Source organism: Sus scrofa, chromosome 1 (genome assembly GCF_000003025.6).
Source record: "Sus scrofa isolate TJ Tabasco breed Duroc chromosome 1, Sscrofa11.1, whole genome shotgun sequence".
Lineage (NCBI taxonomy): Eukaryota > Metazoa > Chordata > Mammalia > Artiodactyla > Suidae > Sus > Sus scrofa.
In genome coordinates, this window is record NC_010443.5 from 98,975,190 (window position 1) to 99,001,144 (window position 25,955).

The following is a 25,955-nucleotide window of genomic DNA, read 5'->3' on the forward strand; positions in this document are numbered from 1 at the left end:
ACTAGTATCCGTGAGGACACAGGTTTGATCCCTGGCCTCACTCAGTGGGTTAAGAATCCGACATTGCTGTAAGCTACAGTGTAGGTCTCAGACACAGCTCGGATCTGGCATTGCTGTGGCTGTGGCATAGACTGGCAGCTGCAGCTCTGATTCGATCTGTAGCCCAGCAACTTCCATATGCCATAGGTGCAGCCCTAAAAAAACACTCTGAAACAACAAAACCCAATTTAAAAATAGGTAAAGGGTTCAGACAGACATTTCTCTAAAGAAAACATAAAAATTGCCAAAAGGTTTATGAAAAGATGTTCAACATCATTAGTCATTAGGGAAATGTAAAACAAAACCACAATGAATACCAGTTCATACCCATTAGGATGGCTATTATTTCTTAATAGCAAAAAGCAGAGCAAAGAAGAGAAAAGGAAAGGAGAGTAAGTGTTGGAGGGGACATAAGTAAGTAACATGCCCTTGTGTATTGCAGGTGGGTGTGTAAAATAGTACAGGTGCTGTGAAAAACAGTAAGCCAATTTTTCAAAAAATCAAATATGGTATTACCATATGATCCAGCAATTCCACTTCTGGTTATACATATACCCAAAAGGATTAAAAGCAGGGACTCAAACAGATATATTTGTACACTGACATTCACAGCATTACTCACAATAGCCAAAAGGTGGAAGCAACCAAAGCGTCTGCTGACGGATGAATGATGGCACTAAATGGGGTATATACAGACAATGGACTATTATTCAGCCTTAAAAAGGGAAATTCTAACATGTTACTTTGAAAACATTACACTAAGTGAAATAAGCCAGTCACAAAAAGATAAATATTGTATGATTCCACTTATATATAAGGTCCCTAAAGTAGTCAGATTCATAAATGGTGGTTGGCCATTGGTGTGGTTGGAGGCAGGGAGGTGGGAGGGGAGGGAATGAGGAGTTGGTGTGTGGTAAACTCAGAGTTTCAGTTGGGGAAGATGAAAAAGTTCTAGAGATGGAGGGTGGAGACAGTTAAACAACAGTGTGAATGTACTTAATACCACAGAAGGGTACACTTTAAAATGGTTAAAATAATAAACTTTATGTGGTGCGTATTTTGCTACAATAAAAAAAAAAAAGTGCCTTCCAATTCCAATTCAACTAGTTACTAGCTATGTAAGCTTAGGATAGTTTCTTAACTCTTTATGCCTCATATATAAAACAGAGATGATAGTAATAACTGTACCTGCTTCAAAAGTGTTATCATTAAATTATGTAATAGGTATAAGAGCACTGAGAACAGTGCCTGGCACAAAATAAAATCTCAGTAGTAGTAGCTATTACAGATTCCAAAATACACTGCTTTTTTCCCAGTTAGTAAATTAAAATAATGCTTTACATTTGTATAACTCTTAAATGTTTTTCAAAGCACTTTCCAATTTATTAGCACATTTAAATTCCATTAAAACCTTTTCTAATGAGCAAGCCCCTCATAAACCCAATTTTAATAGATAAGCAAACTGAAGCTTCCAAGGACTTTAAAAGTAACATTCCGGGAATCAGAAGATTAGGAAAAACAAGAACCAGCCTTAGAGCCTGGTGACTGGTTTAAAAATTTGTGTTCTGCTCTGCCAATACACATGGCACACAGCAAATCCTCCAAATGGGCAAGTCTTCCATGGCTAGTTTAAAAATCCTACCTCCTAGGGTTCTCTGCTGTGGCTGATGAAGCATACTTTTAAAAAGAGCAATCCATAAGCATTAAGGCTTATGACAAGAAAATTTTAAGAGAAACTATGAAAAAAAATGGATTGCTTTAGCTAGTTCCAGAACTATGTTGTCCAATGTGGTAACCCCTAGCTACATGTAGCGGCTGACTACTTGAAATGTGGCCAGCCCAAACTGAGGTGCACTGAGATATAAAATACGTACCAGACTGTTGACTGCAAAGATTTTTTTTTAATAGAAAATACTTCATTATTAATCCTTACGTTCATGAAATTATAATATTTGGGATCTATTGGGCCAAATGAAATATATTGTTGAAGTTAATTTCACCTGTTTCATTTTACATTTTTAATGTGGCTACAGACAATTTCAAGTACATTCAAATCTCACCTTTTATTTCTATTAGAACTGCTCTAGAACTTGTCTCCCAGCAACTGAGGACAGGACCATATGAATGTAGTATTATACATACATACAAAGCTAAAACTCACTAATTACTTCAAGGAATATGCCATTACCTTAAGAATCTCAAATTATATCCATATTCAGAAAGATAAATATCTTTTCAAAGTAAATCTTTAAGTTTCTTCTAAGATTGCAAATTTTTTAGCCAAAATAACCTAGAAATAATTCTACGGTGCTTACATGTCCCTGATCTTTATCATTATAGTAGATATTGGGGGAGTGTCTGCCCATTATCTGTCTGCTGCCCTCCCCATCCTTTTCTTCTTCCTTCCCACCTACTCCTCAGTGGTGAGCAGAGGCACACAGCTTATTCAGTCTGACTCCACTCCCTGGCCATAGATGACTGGATCAGAGACAGGCATCGAATAAAAGCTATGCCAGAGTCATAGGTAATTTGGAATTGAGATGGAAAGGTTTTCCACCATGGAGAGAACTGGGCTACAGAGCTGAGGGTGACAGGAAGCCATCCTCTAGCCACTGAGAAGCAAGGATAAACAGAAAGGACTCTCAAGATTCCTGCTGGCCTTCCAATTCTTGGGACCAGCTCTTCCTGAAGCCCAGCTATGTTTCTGATCTTGGATTCCAAGAGACAGCCCCGTCTCTTCATCACACAGGGCCCTCTTTCTGGCATATGCTAAATCAAATTAATTTTTGTTAATAACCAAAAGGCTCCTAATTAATAAATCACGGTGGTCATATTTAATAATACACATTAGTAGTTGGCAAGAAGTGGGAACTATGAATTACTCAGTTTATGGATTACTTGGGCAAAAAATAAAAGTAAAGAGGTATAAAATGCAAAAGATTGTAAAGAGTTTTATGAGGTTAATAACTAGACCACATGCATAAAATCTGTTTCACTGGTGCTTCTACTTTCCTCAGTCAATAACACTCTCTTAAAACCAGCTGGACCCATGAACTTCAATTATATACATGTGGCTATAACCTTCAAAAGCTTTGGAATCTGTTTGTTCAACAAACACTGCCTGGATGCCCAGGACATGCTGGGCTCTGTGAAAGATGCTGCCTCTGCCTCCAGGCTACACTGAGGCATGAAGAAGTAGACAGACTATCTGGTGCAGGGAAGAATGGAGATCAAGCCTGGCCCTGTGTCTGGGTTTACAGGAGTACACCCAACCTACCTATTAGCAGTCAAGGTAGGCATCCTGGAGGAAGTAACTGTCTGTCCTAAAGAAGCAAGAGAAGGCAGCTGCACAGACAAAAGGGGGAGGGCTTTCCAGACACAAGGAAGAGTGTATGCAAGGGCACGGCGGTCACAGAGAGCCTGGCAGGCTCTGGGAAGCAGAGGTCAGTAAACTACAAACCTGGAATAACATACTACACGGCTAGAGTGCAGAGTTCGTTTCTCAACTCGTTCTCAACAGAAAGATATTGAGTATTTCCCAAACAAAAAACAAACAGGGTTCCAATTTCTTTTTAATATAACATCAGCCTGAAAAAATAACTCCACCAAGTACTAGTGAGGTTGGAATGAACACTTTCTCCAGGAAGCCACCTCTGAGCACCAAAGGCCAAGTAAGAAGCCTGGTTTCTATCCCCAAAGTATCTAATCATAAAACCAAGCACATAGTAGCAAGACTGCCAAATTATCTGTCTGTGGCCCCCCTAGATTATGGACTCCTTACTCATCACAGAGTTCCCAGCCTGGTGCAAATCAGGCACTTAATAAAAATGCACTGAACCAATGAAATCCTCTGTCAGATACTTCATTCATCAGGACAAAATTCACTCCTTCCCTGGCCCTCAAGAGACACTATACACTCTCCAGATTTCGAGGCAACATTTGCCCCCAAGCTTAAATTTTTATTAAGATATTTTTAAAGTCACTTACTTGTTTCCAAATGTAAAATAAGGTATCTTTTGGAAGCAACCTGGGCTGTCATTTGAGGATGAAGGGATAGGAAAGGCTGGGAATTAGCCCATCTTTATTGAAAAGCTCTGCCTTGTGGTGAACCAGCCAGCACCAGCCATTCTGTACTGAGGCCCATCAAGCCTGGGGCCCCTACACACAGCCATGGTTCTGTAACAGCACCATAGCTATCACCTCCTCAATGACTGCCACTACAGGTCAGAGGCATCTTGAGTGTCCTGAACATAAGCTCCATGAGAACAAGGGAAATGTTTCATTCACCTGCATGTCCCCCCGCACCATGCCTGGTACAGTGGCTCAGCCAGAAGGAAAATGCCTGGTAGTGACCTATCAAATCACGGTCTCATAGAGCTCTGCTTGTTGCCATATCCCTGCCATTTCTGCCCTCTGAAGTTCTACAAAGGAAATCAGCCAGGCAACCCCTGCCAAAAGCAACACACTGATTGTTATAATAGAATTCCTTTCCTCCCACCCCTCCATCCAATTTTCTACACTTCTTGGAACATTTTAAGAATAATCTTCTCTCCCATTTGCTTGATTTAGAGCTAAAATGAGGTGGTGAGCAACTGGGGTGGTTGGTAACTGTCGCTGCCTGTTATAGGCATCTATGCACAGTCCTGTTTAGTCAAACAAATGAGCTCAGATGTTCTGGCAGCAGACAACTAACAAATCATCATTTGCAGTAAATAAAAGTAAAACTGAACTGCAAAAGATGCCAATGTTTCCAAGACAATTACAATTAGAAACCGAATGCTGTTTCTGAAAGCAGATTTGGGGCATTGGAAGCAAACAAAAAAAGGGCAAAAAGGCAGCAAATATTCATATCAATACAGATTAAATAGATTAATGTCACACAGAGGTCTTCAAATGTCCTGTATACCTAAATTCCACAACTAGCACAACTTGGAAAATATCATTAATGAGAGACTGGGAATAAACACTTAAAACTGGAAGTCAAAATTTGCTAATGAACTAAACTCTAGATAAACAATCATATTGATCCAATGGCTGTGTTGGAACCAATCCTTAGCTGTAACAGCAGATCAGGCTCCTCCTCCGGGCTGCTATCATTCCAGCAGCAACAGAAACAGATGGACTCACAGAACAGGAATCTCAGTTTTTTCGGGTGATGTCCCAGTGGACAATGAGACCAACGGGACTGGAGAGCTATGCCCAAGAACCTCGCACTCACACACCAGGGAATTTGAAACTGGTCTAGGGATTTTTTCCAGTTTTAAGATCCTTCACTGGGTTTCCCTGAAGATAACTGAGCAAGGAAGAGGTTATTAAGATTTTTCGGAGTTCCCGTCGTGGTGCAGTGGTTAACGAATCTGACTAGGAACCATGAGGTTGCGGGTTCGGTCCCTGCCCTTGCTTAGTGGGTTAACGATCCGGCGTTGCCGTGAGCTGTGGTGTAGGTTGCAGATGAGGCTCAGATACCGCGTTGCTGTGGCTCTGGCGTAGGCCGGTGGCTACAGCTCCGATTCGACCCCTAGCCTGGGAATCTCCATATGCAGCGGGAGCGGCCCAAAGAAATAGCAAAAAGACAAAAAAATATATATATATATTTTTTTCACAACTACAGGAAAGTTCCTGAACATTACCACTGCCATTGCTGGGCTATATCCTAAGTCTATTCCCTTCCCTACTTTGATTTCACAAACAGAACCTCCCTCAGGAGAGAACTGTCATCACCCTCAACTTCGCACTCTCCACATGTTTCAGTGAGTTTCCACGACGAAATTCCCCAAGGAATACCAATGACACAACTGGATTACTCCCAAGTTATGTCCCAAATAATCAATGAAATCTCTGCCACCTCTGCAGAGTGCACCAACATACACCATGACAAAGTTCACTAACTGGGGAGTGTGGGTGGCAGAGAAGACTGGAAAGGTAAAATGAAGCAAAAGAGAGAAGAACCTCAAAGCCATGTTAAGGAATTTGGGTTTTATCCTACATAAAATGGGAAGCCGGTAACCACAGAATCAAAGATATACACTAACAGAACGCTTAGCAGCAGCAAGGTGCCCAGGTATACATCAGTTAAATGTTCATTCTCAGATTTTTGGCAAAAAAACAAAAAGATAATGTAAAGAGCAACAACAATGCCTCCAGTAGTACATATGATAAAGCCTAACCACGTGCTCACAACATCTACTATAATTAATCATTGCTGCCAACTACTGGGCCAACAAACTTGGATAAACCACTAACTGGTACTAACAGCAGAACACAATCAAGTGTGTAATCTTTAAAAATTCTATGAGCTAATAATACACCAAAAAACCACTAACAGAAATAATAATGGATGACTCTGTACCCATTTAGAGACAGGTCACTTTCAATACTTACCCTCTGAGTGTACTAAGCCTCAGTTTAACCATTACCATCAATTATCAAACCCATTCCTGCACACTGCCACATGGATTTCCCGTCACTCGCACTACTGAAGATAATGTATATGCCCATATAATAGAAAGAGTACAGACGCCTAAGCCACATATTTAAATTCCTGCTTCCTCATTCCTAAGTATATGACCAGCCAAGACACTTCATTTGAGAGTCTCTGTTTCCTTACACATAAAGTGGAGGTAAGGATGCCACCATCTCATAGGATAGTTGTGAGAACTACATGGCGAAGCATGGAAAGTACTCAGCACTCAACTCAATAAAGAGAAGTTCCCTAACCCCTCAATAGCAAAACAAAACAATACCACAAGTGAGAAACTGTCAACTCTGCGTATATTTATCCCTTAATATGTCTTACAGGTAATTTGCCAGTTGTCGCCTTTCTTCCCCCACTGAGGCAGAGGGGAAGTATAAAGCATAATTTAGTAATTTTTGAAGCGGTTTTACATTTTGAAATAGTATCAAAACAGCTGTGTCAAAAAACTGTAGGTGAGATGCTTTGACTTTATTTCCATTAATATGTTACTATAATAGAAATATAACCCTAGTGGCTTACAATGGAAATCAAGATTCCTTATTCATCTAGCAAAAATTCTCAGTATTAAACAACATTTAACAAGTAGCAGAAAAGAAACTTAAATCTAGGTAAATTTTTTCCTTTATACAAAGAAAATAGTTTTTATTTATTATTGTAAAAATGAACCACGCTAAAACCATGATGAGGTAACACTATCAGAACTGCTAAAATAAAAAAAGAGTGATATCATCAAATGGTTGGCAAGAATGTAGAGAAATTGGCTATCACATACATTACTGGTAGGAATGTAAAAATGATACATCCACTCTGAAAAATTGTTCTGGGAGTTTTATATAAAACTAAACATTAACCATATAACTCAGTAATTCCACTCTTGAGCATTTATCTCAAAGAAATAAAAACTTATGTTCACACAAAAACCAGTACACAAATGTTCAGAGCTGCTTTATTCATGATAGCCAAAAACTAGAAACAACCCAAATGTCCTTCAACAGGTCACTGCTGAAACAAACTATGGTAAACACACAACATAGACTACTACTTAGCAATAAAAAAGAATGAACTATGATATACACAACAACTTGAATAGATCTCAAGGACACTATGCTGAGTGAAAGAGCCTACCTCAAAATGTTACATATTATATAAGGAATAATATGATAAATGATTCATTTATACGACTTTCTTGAAATAACAAAATTCTAGAGATAGAAACCTGATTAGTGGCTGCCAGGGGTTAGAGATGGGAAAGGCAGATAGAATGGATGTGGCTGCAAAGGGAAAGCACAAGGGAGCCTTGCTGGGCTGAAACAATCATATATCTTGACTGTGGTGGTGGTTACACATGTGATAAATGGTATGGAGCTATGTATGTGCACACAAATGAGCGCATATCTAACTGCTGAAATCTCAATAAACTTTGTCACTTTTACCAATGTCAATTTCCTGGGTTTGGCACCCAACTATACAGTTATGCAAGATGGTACCAGGGGGGAAAACAGAGAAGGATGCAAGGAATTTCCTTGTACTTTTTTCTGCGGGGGGGGGGGGGGGCAACTTCCTGTGAACCTATATTTCAAAATATTTTTTTGCGTGTCTTTTTGTCTTTTCTAGGGCCACGCCCATGGCATATGGAGGTTCCCAGGCTAGGGGTCTAATTGGAGCCTATACCACAGCCACAGCAACACAGGATCCGAGCTGCATCTACAACCTACACCACAGCTCACGGCAACGCCGGATCCTTAACCCACTGAGCAAGGCCAGGGATCAAACCCGAAACCTCATGGTTCCTGGTCGGATTTGTTAACCACTGTGCCATGACAGGAACTCATCGAAATAATTTTTTTAAGAAGAATCATGGAGTTCCCATTGTGGCACAGCAGAAACAAATCTGACTAGGAACCCTGAGGTTACGGGTTCAATCCCTGTGCCTCACCCAGTGGGTTAAGGATCCAGTGTTTCCATGAGCTGTGGTGTAGGTCACAGACAGGGCTCAGATCCTGCATTGCTGTGGCTGTGGTGTAGGTCTGCAGCTATAGCTCCGATTCGACCCCTAGGCCTGGGAACCTCCATATGCTGTGGGTGCAGCCCTAAAAAGCAAAATATAAATAAATAAATACAAATAAAAGCTATAAAACTTAAATAGAAGTTATATAAACATATATACTTTTTATATACATACATACACAATTTTGCTTGAATGGGTTTATGCTATATGAATGTTGTCATAACTGGCTTTTAACAAACACTTAATATGCTGTGGTCCACATCTATAAACACATGATCACAGCTTTTTTGGCATGCCTAAAATTCCCCGGCCAGGGATTAAACCCAAGGCATAGCAGTGACAGTGTCGTACACATGATCATTATTAATGACTGTGTACTGTTTCAGTGTGCAGATGCACCATTTTTATGTGTTTGTTCATTCATCCAATCTCCTTACTGGCAGAAACTCAGATGTTAGCAATTTTCTGTTATTATAAACATTGCTACGAACGTCTTTACACATACATCTGTCTACATATATTTCTGAACTTGTCCAATCATCTCCTTAACATAAACTCTAGAAGTCAAATTGCTAGGTCAATGACTCTTCTGATGAATACTGTAAATTACATTCCAGAAGGATTTAACCAATTACCATTCCCACCAAAATGCATAACTGTGGCTTTAACCCACACATACTCCTAAATCTGCAAAATTACAAACCCAGATCTTCTGACACCAAATCCAATGATTTTTTTATTCAGATAAGCATGTGTTGACAGTAAGCAAGCATAAGAACCTTCATGACAAATACAGATTCTTTTTCCCCTCTAAAATGGCCTACAGAAAAAATAAAATAAAATGGCCCACAGAGAAAATCAAGGAGGATATGGCATCTAATTGGCAAATTATCACACCATTGTTAATTTAAAACAAGTTCAACACCACCTGAATTCTTTCACTGTACCAGGCAGTTGATTTCTGTATTAACTAACATGGAAGGTGGGGTACAGAGAGTTTACAACTTCTTTCTATTTAAACTCCGTGTTATAAGCCTCTGGCATGACAAATAACTCTGGCCTTAACTTGAAGCATGGTATAGTGAAGAGGATACAGAAATGCACAAAAGAAAAAGAAAAAAAATATGAAGTAAAAATGATGTGGACAGTATTTTTTTCATTATAAAAAGGGATAATCAACTATATCACCCACTTATGCAGAATATGTGTCCGAATGTCATCAGCCACAATTCATGAGGTGACAGAAGAGAAGAAAAACTCCTCTAGCCTTGATGGTTAGATCTGCTCTCTTGGGGGAGACCCTGCCATTAGTTTGTGCGTGAAAATAAAAAGAGCACAGCTCAGTGGTACAGCACATATCCCTTCATTCATCAACAGAGTACCACTGTTAGATGGCAAGCAGTTTTCCAAAAGTGACAAACAAGAAAGAACATTTGTCAGTAGGGGGAAAAAATTAAATTTCATATGAAGCCTGTAGTTCAGGAATTCAAGTTCCTACAACCAAAATAAATATATAACATAGGCCACCTTAATGAACTTAATACCTATTCCTGATCACTGTCACACATGAAAATATGTAAGATTTATTTACAGTATTTTAGTCAGCTGGTATAACAGGTCAGACAGGCTACAGTTGGCAAATTAAAAATACCCACTGGTGTTAACAGAAACAACATATTTAAGCAGATAATTTTAATCGATGACCTGTGACCTATTTCATGGCACCAACTTACAGCACCAGAAGGAATTGTTTGTGGTCTTTTAGGCAGTTTCTACCATGCAACATTTATTTTTCTGTTTCAACTTTCTCTTTTCTATCAACCCATCTGTCTCACTCTTCATCTGTCCACACTTCCGATTTTAAGTAACATAAGAAATGGAGGAGTTCCCATCGTGGCTCAGTGGTTAACAAATCCGACTAGGAACCATGAGGTTGGGGGTTCAATCCCTGGCCTTGCTCAGTGGATTAAGGATCTGGCGTTGCCGTGAGCTCAGACGCAGCTCGGATCCCAAGTTGGCTGTGGCTGTGGCTGTGGCTGGCAGCTACAGCTCCAATTAGACCCCTAGCCTGGGAACCTCCATATGCTGCGGGAGCAACCCTAGAAAAGGCAGAAAGACTGGGAAAAAAAAAAAAAAAAGACAGAAATGGAAATGCCAGGCTATGGTGTTGGCCCTCAGGGATTTAAGAAAAAAGAGGAGTTCCCACTGTAGCACAGTGGGTTAAGGACCTGGCATTGCTGCAGCTGTGACACAGGTCGTAGCTATGGTTTGTATTCGATCCCTAGCCTGGAAACTTCCATATGCCACAGGTACGGCCGAAAAAGAAAAAGGAGGTTGAATAATACATAATCTTAGAAAAGAAGCTTACCAACTGGTTGTAGAACAATAACACAACTAAAAAAAAAAATTACCATATTCTCATACACAGAAGCAATTTGAGTTGCAGATTTTAAATCAGATTTTTAAAAAATTTATACTACAGAGAAAAATAATTTATTTTAAAAAACTAAAATTGCAACTAAGTATTTATACATTTAGCAGATTTTTGGTAATTTGAACTCTACTAATTTAGGTTGTTTGGCTAAATTGAGTTGAAACTGACTTTTTAAAGAAAGTATTTCAACATGGGAGGAGGAGATTTAGGAAAAGAACTCTTTAAGCTTCTACAAAAGAAATGCGTTCAAAGACTCTAGCATATTAATTGCTGATATACAAATAAATTTGCTCATTAGCTTACAACTTGTAATGTGTATAGACTTACATACTATTCAGAGTTCTCTCACTTTGATTATTTCATTTGATTGCTTTTAAAAACCCTGAGAAGTTGACTAAAGAAATAGGAGTATCTTCATTTTACAAGAGACAGAAATAGAAAAGCTAAGTAACTTGTTCAAGGTCACAACATAAGAATACACATATCTAGCTTCTAGTTTAATATTCTTTAACTATGAATACTATTTAGCTACTTTATTAAGGCAAAGTCACATAATATCAAACTAAAACATTACCACTAACTGGAATTTCTATATATACCTAAAAGAAGTTGTCACAGATGTATTATATATATATATATATTTTTTTTTTTTGTCTTTTTGTCTTTTTGCTATTTCTTTGGGCCGCTCCCACGGCATATGGAGGTTCCCAGGCTAGGGGTCGAATCGGAGCTGTAGCCGCTGGCCTACGCCAGAGCCACAGCAACGCGGGATCCGAGCCACGTCTGCAACCTACATCACAGCTCACAGCAACGCCGGATCGTTAACCCACTGAGCAAGGGCAGGGACCAAACCCACAACCTCATGGTTCCTAGTCAGATTCGTTAACCACTGCGCCACGACGGGAACTCCGAATTTATTTATTTATTTATTTTAATATATATTATTAAAATTGTATCTATGTTATGATTTAAATCACTTAAAAATACGTGAATGATAAAGAACTAGAAAAAAATAGAAAAAATTTCCAATAAGGAAAATGGTAAGATGATAGGTTAATTTTTTGTAATTGCTTTGAAATCATAAACTATTGTTTGGTAAGGAAGCTAAATGTCATTATACATTCCCTATTTCACAGCTTTCAGTAATTTACACTGGTTTTACTTTACTTTTAAGCACACCAATCTCATGTGAATCCAATAATGAAAGATGATAAACTCACAGTTCAAATCTTTTAATGAAAAGCAGATGAACAGAAAGTTGTTGGGGGGAGAATTATAGATTTCTGAACACTGACTGGCTGAATGATCAAAGTAGCTGTAATTATGAGGTTTATAAAATAAACACGGAAAATTCTTAAGTCTTCTTCACTGAAAATTCCACCATAAAATTACTTCAAAATTGATATTTTATATTAATAATGTCGTTTTCAGCCCACAACACACATTCTCTAACAAGTTATGTTTGTCAGTTTGAGACACAACCTGAGTAAAATCAACAAGTAACCATTCAGAAAAGCATAGAAGCACTTCTGAAGACATTTTCCCCTTACCTTAGCAAAGAGAGAATTACAGAAATCATTCACAAAACTGACAAGAATTAGCCCATTCAGTGGTTAAACTGTGGGAATGTTAATGTTTTAAAAGAACCTATTCATAGGAAAAAGTCAAAGGATAAAAACTGCATATAAATTTATGATGGCAATTTTTAATGCACCAAGCAGAACCAAAAAGTATTTATATTCATGTGATTCACAGACAATCCTATGTGTTGTCATTCAACTGCAAAAATGAAAGAAAGTATAACTATTCAAATGTCGAAATTTCAGCAATTACCATACAAGGTCATATTGCATTTATTTTCTCAAGAAAGCAACAAAAGAAATGGCTTAAAACTTCAGATTCCAGGAGCTCCCATCGTGGCACAGTGGAAACAAATCCAACTAGGAACAGTGATCCCTGGCCTCACTCAGTGGGTTAAGGATCTAGCGTTGCCATGAGCTATGGTATATAGGTCTCAGACGTGACTCAGAACTGATGTTGCTGTGGCTGTGGTATAGGCCAACAGCTATAGCTCCGATTGGACCCCTAGCCTCCATATGCCACAAGTGCTGCCCTGAAAAGCACAAAAACAAACAAACAAACAAACAAAACCCTTCAGATTCCAACCAAAACAATGAGAAAAGGAAAGACAGGAGCAAAACTTACTTTCCCCCTTATTTTAATGCTTTAAACAGTGTTAGTTTTGTTTTCTCCCATTTAAACTTCTAGTTGAAAAGAGCAAACAATCCTGAGCAAACTCAAGCATCTTCTAAACTGATTTTGCATACAAAGGTATAAATCAAAGAAAGGGAAATAAAGATTCTGACTCAAGATATAAAAAATGAACTCTTCTGGTCCCTCAATTTGAGAAAATGAGATGCCAGTAAAAGTCTCAAGTTATTTATTCCCTTGGTAAAATGACCTTGTACACTATTTTGGTCACCATTCAAGTAAACTTATTATGAAAGAATTAGAGAGTTTAGAAGATGGTTTAGGAGTTATCCCAAGCCCACCTCAATGACAGAGCAGATTGTTCCAGCTTGAAAAATTCTACCAAAATTGTACACAGAGTGTGCCAAAGAGAATAAAAATATAAAGGTGGAGACAAAAATTCAAAGAAAATATTTACAACCACTTAATTGTTTGTCAGTTAAAAACTTGTGACCTAAATCAATAAAAGTCTCTTTTCCTGTTTCACAACTGAGGAAGCAGGTTAAGAAACTCTGGGAAAGGATTATTCAGGCAGCTCTCCATAAACCAAGAAGATGCACTCCACTCAAGGCAAGGTTAAAATACGGGACAGATTATCCATCATCTTGCCTGTATTAGCTGTAAATAATATGTTATTACATTTACATTGTAAATAATGATGCTCAAACATAAAGTATACTGTTATCACCCTTGCTTTGAAAGTGTTAAAGGAGTTCTCGCTGTGCCACAGTGCTTTAAGGGTCTGGTGTTGCCTCTGCAGCAATGCAGGTTTGATCCCTGGCCTGGTGCAGTGGGTTAAGGATCCAGCATTGCCACGTGGCAGTGTAGGTCGCAGCTGTAGCTGAGATTCGGTTCCTGGCCTGGGACCTTCCATATGCTGCAAGTGTAGCCAGAAAAAAACAAAACAAAACAAAAGTGCTTGAAACCTGAAAAGATAAATCTGGTGATTCTTTTCTTGAAGATCAGCATATGTAATTTTTTTTTTTCTTTTTAAAGTCGTACCTGCAGCATACGGAAGTTCCCAAGCTAGGGGTCACGTTGGAGCTGCAGCTACCAGCCTAGACCACAACCACGGCAATACCAGATACAAGCCAAATCTGTGAGCTACACCACAGCTTGCAGCAACACCAGATCCTTAACCCACTGACCAAAGTCAGGGATCGAACCCACATTCCTCATGGATACTAGTCGGGTACTTAACCCACTGAGCCAAAACAGGACACCTCAGCGTATAGAATATAAGGCTTCATCTCTTTAGCCACTATTTGAAGCTCAGTCTGTGATTAGTCTATGCTTCCAAATGAAGACTGTGTAGCATGAGAGCCAACAGAATTCATCTCTGGAGCTACATAAACCTGGTTTGAATCTGGTCCATGTGAGCTACTAGCCACATGACCTTGGACAACCTCCCCAAGCCTGTTCTCTCACATATAAGAGTAATAACATCTACTTCAAAGACTTGATGTGAGAATGAAATGAGGAAAGGCACCTAAGGCAAGGAGCCCAGCACCTAACACACCGTAAGTGCTCAATAAATAACTGCTAAAGTAACAGTGATGTTTACATCAGCCAAGCCTCTTAGCAGAACGAACATATTTTTTATAATGCAAGGGAGATCCCTGAAAAAAAAAAAAAACTTAGAGTAGTAACTGGAACCTAACAATGCTGAAGACAAAGGGCATTTATTTAAGATAATTTATAAGGAAGTACAACAAACTGAAGTTCAAAAACATTATGTGATGTGGAGAATATATACATTGCATATTATTCAGTCTAAAAAGGAAGGAACTTCTGACATACGCTACAATATGGATGAACCTTGAAAATATGCTAAGTCAAATAGGCCAAACACAAAATGCAGCACCTAGAATAGGCAAATTCATAGAGATGGAAAGCAGAAAAGAGGTTAACATAGGCTGGGAAGTAGGGGGAACAGGGCCGTTACTATTTGATGAATACAGAATTTCAGTTTGAGATAACGAAAAACTTCTAGAAATGGACAGTGGTGATAACTGTAAAACACTGGGAATGTACTTAACACCACTGAATTATACACTTAAAAACGGCTAAAATGGTAAAATTATGCAAATTATACCACAATAAAACAAACTACGTGAATACATCTTTCCATATTATAGGAGTGATAGCAAATTAGAGCAGACGAGGTTCAACTCCAAAATACCAAAATTATATGACATATTTAAGGTGAAGCAGATATAAATATACATGCCTATCTTCAGGTATGTGCATTTACTTTTATTTTTTTATTTTTTTTGTCTTTTTAGGGCCGCACTCACGGCACATGGAGGTTCCCAGGCTAGCTAATCGGAGCTGTAACCACTGGCCTACACCACAGCCACAGCCAGGCCAGATCCAAGCTGCATCTGCGACCTACACCATAGCTCACAGCAACCAGATATGTACATTTAAAAAATATATGAAAAAAAATAAAAAAATATGAAAAAACATATACCAAAATATCAACAGTGGTTATCTCTATGTGATGAGACTATATGACTATTTTCCCTTTTATTCTTATATTTTCTAATTTTTATACAATTAAAGATTTGTGTGATTTTAAAAAAACTGACCATCTTACCAGCAAATCAACTGCTAAGCACTCACTCCAATTATACAATTAGAGATATGGACAAATATTTGGCTGCAAAGAAGCTCATCGTAGTTTTATATATCATCAGGAAAAATAAGAGATAACCAAAATGTTCAACAATATAAATTATGGACATCTACAAGGCAGAACATTCTACAGCCATTTAAAATTATGTTATATGAAAACAATTACAGAAGGAATACGTAAATTAAGGAAATGTGTAGAATATGATGCAAACATTTCTAAGTGAGAGAATTGACAAGATATAGACCAAAAAGTTAATAATGATTATTTCTGATTAGTATCATCTTTATCTTTTTTGCCTTCCTTGAGCTTTTCTATATTTAAAGATAATAAAAATGAACATGCATCACTTTGGTACTAAGAAATATGAGTTTAGTGACTGTCACAGCAACAAAAGCTACTTCTTGCCTTATTTGAGCACCATCTAGTGCTCAGTATACGTAACACAATTTTCACTATTCAATAAAGGTTTCAAAGCCCTAACCTTTATAAAAAGGACACTGAGTCTGCCCAGATACAAATATTATACTCTATGTTTGGTCTCATTTTTAAAACAGTTAAACTTTTAATTCAAGAGAATCATGGTATTTTCAATCACAGGATAAAGCAGTCATCAAAAAATTGGTTAAGCTTCTGTGGCTTATTTTCAAACTTCAAACGTTTTAGACTAACTGTCAAGAGACAGCCCTTGCTCTTTTTTAAATTAATGGGTTGAGGAGTTCCCGTCATGGCTCAGTGGTTAATGAACACGACTAGTATCCATGAGGACGCAGTTCAATTCCTGGCATTGCTCAGTGGTTAAGGATCCGGTATTGCCATGAGCTGTGGTGTAGGTCACAGACACAGCTCGGATTCCGTGTTGCTGTGGCTGTGGCGTAAGCCGGTGGCTATAGCTCTGATTGGACACTAGGGTGGGAACCTCCATATGCCATGGGTACAGCCCTCAAAAGGCAAAATAAATAAATAAAAATAAATAAATTAGTGAGTTGATTAATTTCCTTGTAAGAAAAGGAAAGTCAGACACTTTACACGCATCATGGTGTTTTATCTTCCCCACAAATCTACATGATAGATAATAATATTTTCATTTTACAGAAGCATCAACAAACAGGCTTGATGAAATTAAGCAGCTTGCCTAGATTCACCAACCTAGTAAGCAGTAGAGCTGAGATGCAAGACAAAGTCAGTCTGGCTCCAAAATTTGTGTTCCCCCACCATGTTTCACTGTCTCCATTCTCTACACTTTGCCTAAAATCAGCACATTTTTTGGCAAAATGATTCTCATTCTTGCTAAGTATATAAGCTGTCACTACATTGCTCAGCTCTGCTCCCAAATCTAGAACTCTTAGTTAAGTACTAATGCAGAAATCAAATACCAATTTAAAAGAACTTTTATTTTAAATAAAAGAACAATATAACTTTCATAGTGGATGAAGGGCTTTCCATTTCCTATAGAGGCACAGAAACTCAGACCTTCATCACATGGTGGTTATGTCACTGCAGGTTGCCTCTCACCTAGTAGGAGAAACTCCTGCCTGAATTTCTCCTCCTTCCTGCTCTTTCAAAACCAACATGCACTCCACTCCAAAATTAAACTCCTTAAAGCAATGCTTTCGCCAAGTTAAACAAGAAACTACAAAGAACCACAATTCTAATCCTCGGCTTTCTAAAAAGTGTGCCAAAATCCATCTGCCAAACAGGTGAACAGATCTTGATCTTCCCATTCAGTCCTCCATAGTAAGAATCCCCATACCTTCAGGGTCTCCAGGCTACCATACCTGATCGGCAAAAAAAAAAAAAAAAAAAACCATGAAATATGTTAGGAAGCACTGTCAGTGCCCCATAAAATCTGTTCCTGACCTATTACACTTCTTTCTCAGGCCCTGCCAACATGAACTAGAAGAATTAATGAAAGTCATTTGACCATACTTTATTCACAGGACAGAAATCACTTCTACCACATGCATAGGGATATTCACCACTGTATAATATGTAACAGGAAAAGTAATCCAAATGGAAAAGGTAAATGATTATATAAATTTTGACATGTTCAGCAACTGATAGACACTTCGATTGCTTTCATATCTTGGCTATTATAAACATACTGCAATGAACATAGGGGAACATATATCTCTAATTAGCGTTGTTTTCTTCAGAAAAATACCCAGAAGTGAAATAGCTGGATTGTATGGTAGTTTTATTTATTTATTTATTTTTTTAACCATAGCACTTTGTAATTTTATTCAGGAAAAAGAAACATAAAATGAAATATTGTGACAACTGTAGATTCACAAAATTTACAAAAATGTATCATGTGCTTGATTTCACTGAGTAAAAGCATCTGATATTTCATTTTTCAGTAGTTTATCATCATAGGTTTTCAGACTTGTAAAATTCTCTGCAACACTCATGTAAATTATCCTAGACATTTTAGATTAAGTTTATAGTGTTGGCTACATATTTTACAAAATTAAATTCAGATTTTAAAAGCACACTACTCCAAATGCCACCACACTATACGTAAGTGACCAAGTATAATGTGATGTTTAATATGGGTAAGTTCACCTTCTGGTTTGCCTGGGGCATTTGGTTTATTGTCCTGGCATCCATCTAGTTTAGCACTTTTTAACTAAGTAAAATTTCACTTTTTTTATTATTATTATTTTTTATTTTCCCACTGTACAGCAAGGGGATCAAGTTATCCTTACATGTATACATTACAATTACATTTTTCCCCCACCCTTTGTTCTGCTGCAACATGAGTATCTAGACAAAGTTCTCAATGCTACTCAGCAGGATCTCCCTGTAAATCTATTCTAAGTTGTGTGTATGGTAGTTTTAAACTTTTTAAGGAAGCTTCACACTGTTTTCCATACTGACTATGCCAATTTACATTCCTGCAAATGGTACACAAGGGTTCCCTTTCTCAAGATCCTTACCAACACCTGCTGTCTGCTGTCATTTTGATGACAGTCATTTTGACAGATGTGAGGTGGTATCTCACTGTGCTTCTAATTTGCATTTACCTGATGATTAGTGGGGTTGAATATATTTTCATGTGTCTCATGGCTATCTGTACATCTTCTTTGGAAAAACGTGTACTCAGGATCTCTATTCATTTTTTAATCTGGTTGGGTTTTTTTTGATGTTAAGTTGTATGAGTTATTTATGTATCACGGCTATTAACCCCTTATTGGATAGTTTGTAAATATCTTCTGCCTCTCGTTTTCTCAATAGTTTCTATTGCTATGCAAAAACTTTATAGTTTAATGTAGTCCCATTTGTGTTTTTGTTTCCTTTCCCTGAGGAAACATATCCAAAAATACATTGCTAGGAGCAATGACGAAGAGTATATACTAGCCATGTTTTCTTCTAGGAGCTATATAGTTTCAGGTCTTACATTAAGTCTTTAATCTACTTTGAGTTAATTTTGTATATGGCATTAAAGAATGTTCTAAGTCCATTCTTTTACATGTAGCTGTCCAGTTTTCCCAGCACCATTTATTGAAGAGACTCTCTTTACTCCATCATATATTCTTGCTTCCTTTCTCATGGATCAATTGATCATAAGTGCATGGGTTTATTTCTAGGCTCTCAATTCTGTTCCATTGATCTGCATGTCTATTTTTGTACCAGTACCATGCTGTTTTGATTACTGTAGCTTTGTAGTATAGTTTGAAATCAGAGAGAATGATATCTCCAGCTTAGTTCTTCTTTCTCAAGAGGTTGTTTTTTGGGTTTTTTTTTTTTTTTTGGCTATTCAGGGTCTTGTGTGTTTCATACCAATTTTAGAATTACTTGTTCTAGTTACATGAAAAACACCATTGGTATTTTGACAGGGATTGCAGTGAATCTATAGTTTGCCTCTGGAATATGGTCACTTTAATAATATTATTTCTTCCAATCCATGAGCTGGGTATACCTTTCCATTTGTTTCTGTTGCCTTCAATTTATTTCATGTCTCTTAGTGTCCTCAGTACAGGTCTTTTACCTTCTTGGTTAGATTTATTCTTAAGTATTTTATTCTCTTTTGACGCAACTGTAAATGGTATTGTTTTAAGTTCTTCTACTTAATTATTCTTTTCATTGTTGGTGTACAGAACTCAACAGAATTCTGTATATTAACTTTGTAACCCGTGGCTTTACTGAAATCATTTATAAGTTCTGACAGTTTCTTGGTGGTATCTTCAGAATTTTCTATACACGGTATCACATCATCTGCAAACAGTAACAGTTTTACCTCTTCCTTTCCAATCTGGATTCCTTTTATTTCTTCTTCTTGTCTGATTTCTATGGTAAGAACTTCCAATACTATGTTAAAAAAAGTAGCAAGAGTGGGCATCTTTGTCTTGTTATAGATCTTATAGGAAATGCTTTCAACTTTTCACCACTGAGTATGACATCAGCTGTGCGTCTGTCATATATGGCTTTTATTATGCTGAGCTACATTCCCTCTATACCTACACTTTGTTCAAAATTCTTATTATAAATAGATGTTGATTTTTTGTCATCTCCTGCATCTATTGATGATCATATGATTTATTCTTCAATTTGTTAATGTGATATATCATACTGTCTTGCAGATACTGAACTATCCGTGCATCCAGGGATAAACTCCAACTGATCATGGTATGTGAGTCTTCTAATGTATTGTTGAATTCATTTTGCTATTTTGTTGAGAATTTTATGATATGAGAACACGCATATCACTATGTTCATCAGTGATTATTAGCCTACAATATTTGTGTGTGTGTGTGTGTGTGGTCTTTGTATGGTTTTGGTATCACAGTTACCCAACAGTTGTTTAGTAGCATATTATTTAGCCTCCACATGTCTGGGGTGTTTTGAAGTTTTTTTCTTGTAGTTCATCACTGGTCTCATATTGCTGTAGCTGGAAAAGATGCTTGATATGATATCAATCTTCTTATATTTACCTAGTATGTGATCTATCCTGGAGAATGTTCCATGTTCACCTGAATGTGTATTCTGCTGCTTTTGGATGGAATGTTTTATATATAAATATATATAATATGTAAAGGTCATCTGCTCTAATGTATCATTTGGACCAGTATTCCCTTATTGATATTCAGTCTGGACAATCACTGATGTAAGCAGGGCTTAAAGTGTGCTACTATTACTGTCTTACTATCAATTCTTCCCTTTATGTCTGTTAACCGCTTTAAGTATTTAGGTACTCCTATGCTGGATACATAATTATTTACAGTTGTTAGATCTTCTTGTTGGATCCCTTTATCATTATGCAATGTCCTTGTCTCTTGTTACAGTGTTTGATTTAAAATCTATTTTGTCTGATATAAATATTGCTACCTGGCTTTCTTTTTATTTCCATTTCCATGGAATACCTTTTTTAACCCCTCACTTTGCAGCTATGTCTTTAGATGTGAGGTGAGTCTCTTATAGACAGCATATAGATGGGTCTTATTTCTATATCCTTTTAGTCACTCTATGTCTTTTGATTAGAACATTTAGTCTATTTATACCTAAAGTAATTACTGATAAGTATGTACTTATTGCCATTTTGTTAATCATTTCCTAATTCTTTTGTAAGTTTTTGGTTCCTTTCTTCTGCTCTCTTCCATTGTGATTTGAAAACTATCTTTGATGTCATGTTTAGATTCCTTTCTCCATTTTTGTGTGTTATCTATTATAGATTTGTGGCTTGTGGTTACCATATGGTTTGCATATAACTATATGCATATACTTTCATATATATATAGTTTAATACCTTTAACATATTTTACATTTTTTAATTACTCAATGAATTTTATTACATTTATAGTTGCACAATGATCATCACGAGCCAATTTTATAGCATTTCCATCACATTTTACATCTTTTTGTTTCATGTATCCCTTAATTACTTAGTGTGGATATAGATAATTTTACTACCTTTTCCTTTAGTGCTGTTTCGTTTCTTGCTTTGCTGCAATATTTAGTATGAAATCAGGAGTTCCCGTGGTGGCGCAGTGGTTAACGAATCCGACTAGGAACCATGAGGTCGCGGGTTCGGTCCCTGCCCTTGCTCAGTGGGTTAACGATCCGGCGTTGCCCTGACCTGTGGTGTAGGTTGCAGACGCGGCTCGGATCCCGCGTTGCTGTGGCTCTGGCGTAGGCCGGTGGCTACAGCTCCGATTCAACCCCTAGCCTGAGAACCTCCATATGCCGCGGAAGCGGCCCAAGAGATAGCAACAACAACAACAAAAAAGACAAAAAGACAAAAAAAAAAAAAAAAAAAAAAAAAGAAATCAGCCATATAAGTAATTTTTATATATTTTCTTGAGAAAAATACACTATGGGGAGTTCCCATCTTGGCTTAGCAGAAACAAATCTGACTAGTATCCATGAAGATGCAGGTTTGATCCCTGGCCTTGCTCAGTGGGTTAAGGATCTGGCATTGCTGTGAGCTGTGGTGTAGGTCACAGATGAAGCTCGGATCCCACGTAGCTGTGGCTCTGGCATAGGCTGGCAGCTATAGCTCTGATTCGACCCCTAGCCTGGGAACCTCCATATGTCTCGGGTGCAGCCCTAAAAAGACAAAAAAAGAAAAGAAAAAGACAAATAAACTATGTATTAACTATGTATTACTTAAACTTTATTTGAATTAATTCTGATTTTATTTCAGATCTTTGCCTCACAAGGAATTTTAATAAGGTGAAAAGACAAAAACTATTGAAGAATTTAAAGATTTTTCAACCATGCCTGGAAATTAAATGTGGCTACTGTGGTGCCAAAAACAGTTTATAGTAAGGAAGAATTAGATAAGTCTTAAAGGACTTTGTGCTTCTAAAAAAATTGGCAGACATCAATTTTTGGCTGCACTTAAAGACAGCACATATGGGATTCAAGGAATTCTAGGAGTGAGCAATCTCAGAAATGTCTGGATTTTTAGTCTTTCCCTATAGATATTTATCTTAGCCTTGAATAATTCATAAACTAGGTAATCCTATCCCTGTCAATAAGGTGGCACCTTCTATCTCAACGCCCACTTGATGTCAAGGTTCTTCAGGTCACACATCAAAAACCAGCACTGAGTTGCTGGGGAGGAGGGGAGCAGTCTCAACAAAGTGACAGAAGTGCCAAAAGCATATGTCTGAAAGACTTAAATGTACGACAGGACACCATCAAACTCCTAGAAGAAAACATAGGCAAAACACTCTCTGACATCAACATCATGAATATTTTCTCAGGTCAGTCTCCCAAAGCAATAGAAATTAGAGCAAAAATAAACCATGGGACCTCATCAAACTGAAAAGCTTTTGCACAGCAAAGGAAACCCAAAAGAAAACAAAAAGAAAACTTACAGAGTGGGAGAAAATAGTTTCAAATGATGCAACCAACAAGGGCTTAATCTCTAGAATATATAAACAACTTATACAACCCAACAGCAAAAAAACCAATCAATCAATGGAAAAATGGGCAAAAGACCTGAATAGACATTTCTCCAAAGGAGATATACAGATGGCCAACAAACACATGAAAAAATGCTCAACATCACTGATTATAAGAGAAATGCAAATCAAAACTACCATGAGATACCACCTCACACCAGTCAGAATGGCCATCATTAATAAGTCCACAAATAACAAGTGCTGGAGGGGCTGTGGAGAAACGGGAACCCTCCTGCACTGTTGGTGGGAATGTAAACTGGTACAGCCACTATGGAGAACAGTCTGGAGATACCTTAGAAATCTATACATAGAACTTCCATATGACCCCACAATCCCACTCTTGGGCATCTATCTGGACAAAACACTACTTAAAAGAGACACATCCTCCCGCATGTTCACTGCAGCACTATTCACAACAGCCAGAACATGGAAACAACCCAAATGTCCATCGACAGATGATTGGATTCGGAAGGTGTGGTATATATACACATTGGAATACTACTCAGCCATAAAAAAGGATGACATCATGCCATTTGCAGCAACATGGATGGAACTAGAGACTCTCATCCTGAGTGAAATGAGCCAGAAAGACAAAGACAAATACCATAGGATATCACTTATAACTGGAATCTAATATCCAGCACAAATGAACATCTCCTCAGAAAAGAAAATCATGGACTTGGAGAAGAGACTTGTGGCTGCCTGATGGGAGGGGGAGGGAGTGGGAGGGATCGGGAGCTTGGGCTTATCAGACACAACTTAGAATAGATTTACAAGGAGATCCTGCTGAGTAGCATTGAGAACTTTGTCTAGATACTCATGTTGCAACAGAAGAAAGGGTGGGGGAAAAAATGTAATTGTAATGTATACATGTAAGAATAACCTGACCCCCTTGCTGTACAGTGGGAAAATAAAAAATAAATAAATAAATAAATAAAATAAAATACTTAAAAAAATGGATGAAGTATATATGGAAAGAATCCAAATGGCTATTCTTTAATGAATGGATAAACAAAATATGGCATAAGCATATGAAGGAATTTCATTCAGAAATAAAAAAGGAATGCAATACTGATATGTGCTACAGCACAACATATTCAGACTCCAGGGACTAGGACACAGATACTTTTAGGGGTCATTACTCAGCCTATCACAATAAAGCTATTAAAAATAAATAAAAATGTTTAAAATCTAGATAATGAATAATCGGAATTCAGATACTTTTAGGGGCCATTATTCAGCCTACCACAGTAAAGCTGTGAAAAATAAATAAAAAATGTTTAAAATCTAGATAATGAATAATGGGAATTCAATATTCTAGACACTGTGTAATATTTGTCAGGGTTCATAAAAAAGAGTTAAAAGTGAAATACTTGGAGTTCTTTCGTGGCTCAGCAGTTAACAAACCCAACTAGGATCCATGAGGTTGTGGGTTCGATCCCTGGCCTCGCTCAGTGGGTTAAGGATCTGGTGTTCCTGTGAGCTGTGGTATAGGTCTCATACGCAGCTCAGATCCTGTGTTGCTGTGGCTGTGGTGTAGGCCAGCGAACACAGCTCTGATTTGACCCCTAGCCTGGGAACCTCCAAATGCTGCAGGTGCAGCCCTAAAACTGCAAAAAAAAAAAAAAAAAAAGAGAGAGAGAGAGAGAGAAAGAGAGATACTAGTTTTCTCCTATCAAACTGACAAAGGCCCAAGAGTCTAAAAATGCAGCAGCAAACTGACAAAGGTGTAAGGAAACAGACCTTCTCATACACTGCTGGTAGGAGTATAAATTGGTACAATTTCAATGGAGTATAAATTGGTACAACTTCCACGGAGCACAGTTTAGCACTTCCATGGCAGCATTAACCAAAACTACAAATGTACTACACTTTGACCCAGCAAAATTCTACTTTGAGGAATTTATACAAGAAGTATATTTATATGCATGAGAAATTATGTATGCAGCATTATCCACTATAACAAAAGACTGGAAACAATCTAAGTATCCACCAATAAAAAACTGATTTAATATAATCTATGGATTCTGCAGTCATTTAAAAGAATAAGGCAGTTGCATATATGCATGTACATTTGTTTTACTTAACTGTGGTAGGAAAAAGCAAGGGACAGCAAGCACAAAAGAAAAACAGCAAGATACGTGTAGTATGCTACAATTTGTGTTTAACCAATTCTGTAAAATTACATGAGATATATGGGTGTACTATCTCTAGAAAGATTCAAAAGAAACTACCATCAGGAATTATCTCTGGGGAAGGAAGGTAGTAGAGTGGGGGAAAGGAAAGAGAAAACTTATTTCCTCCTTTTCATACTTCTGGATTTTCTACTGGTATATGTACGACAAATGGATGGACAGACAGAACATTTAAAGTAAAAAAATTTTTTAAAGAATCAGCATATCACACAAGTTTGTGTGGCCCTCTAGACAAATTTTCAATCTCCAAGTAACCTCTTACCTGCTAGTTGGTGCGGGGAAAGAAAATGACAGAAGCTGATTCCAGAATGGGTCATTCTCAGAGACAGATTCCGTGCCTGATAATTTTTTTAAGTACTCATTTTTAGGAAGATCACCGATTCTGCTGCTGTTCGATCCCATCTTCTAATCTGATAGACAACTTGTCCTTAAACCTTCATTTCCACAAGACAACCTATAAAGAATGAAAAGAAATTTCAAATGTGTTCAAAATAATCATCCTACTTTTCC

General features: G+C 37.6%; 1 protein-coding gene across 7 annotated transcripts in view; it reads right to left on the reverse strand.

The window, feature by feature from the left end:
• Positions 1-25,955, reverse strand: part of DYM (dymeclin) — a 382,159-nt gene that overhangs the window by 332,684 nt on the left and 23,520 nt on the right. For all 7 annotated transcript variants that reach the window (XM_021092922.1, XM_021092897.1, XM_021092955.1 and 4 more), the window contains exon 2: positions 25,708-25,899. In XM_021092922.1, coding sequence (XP_020948581.1) covers positions 25,708-25,847 — 140 coding nt within the window. In that variant the 5' untranslated portion in view covers positions 25,848-25,899. The remainder of the gene's footprint in view (positions 1-25,707; positions 25,900-25,955) is intronic.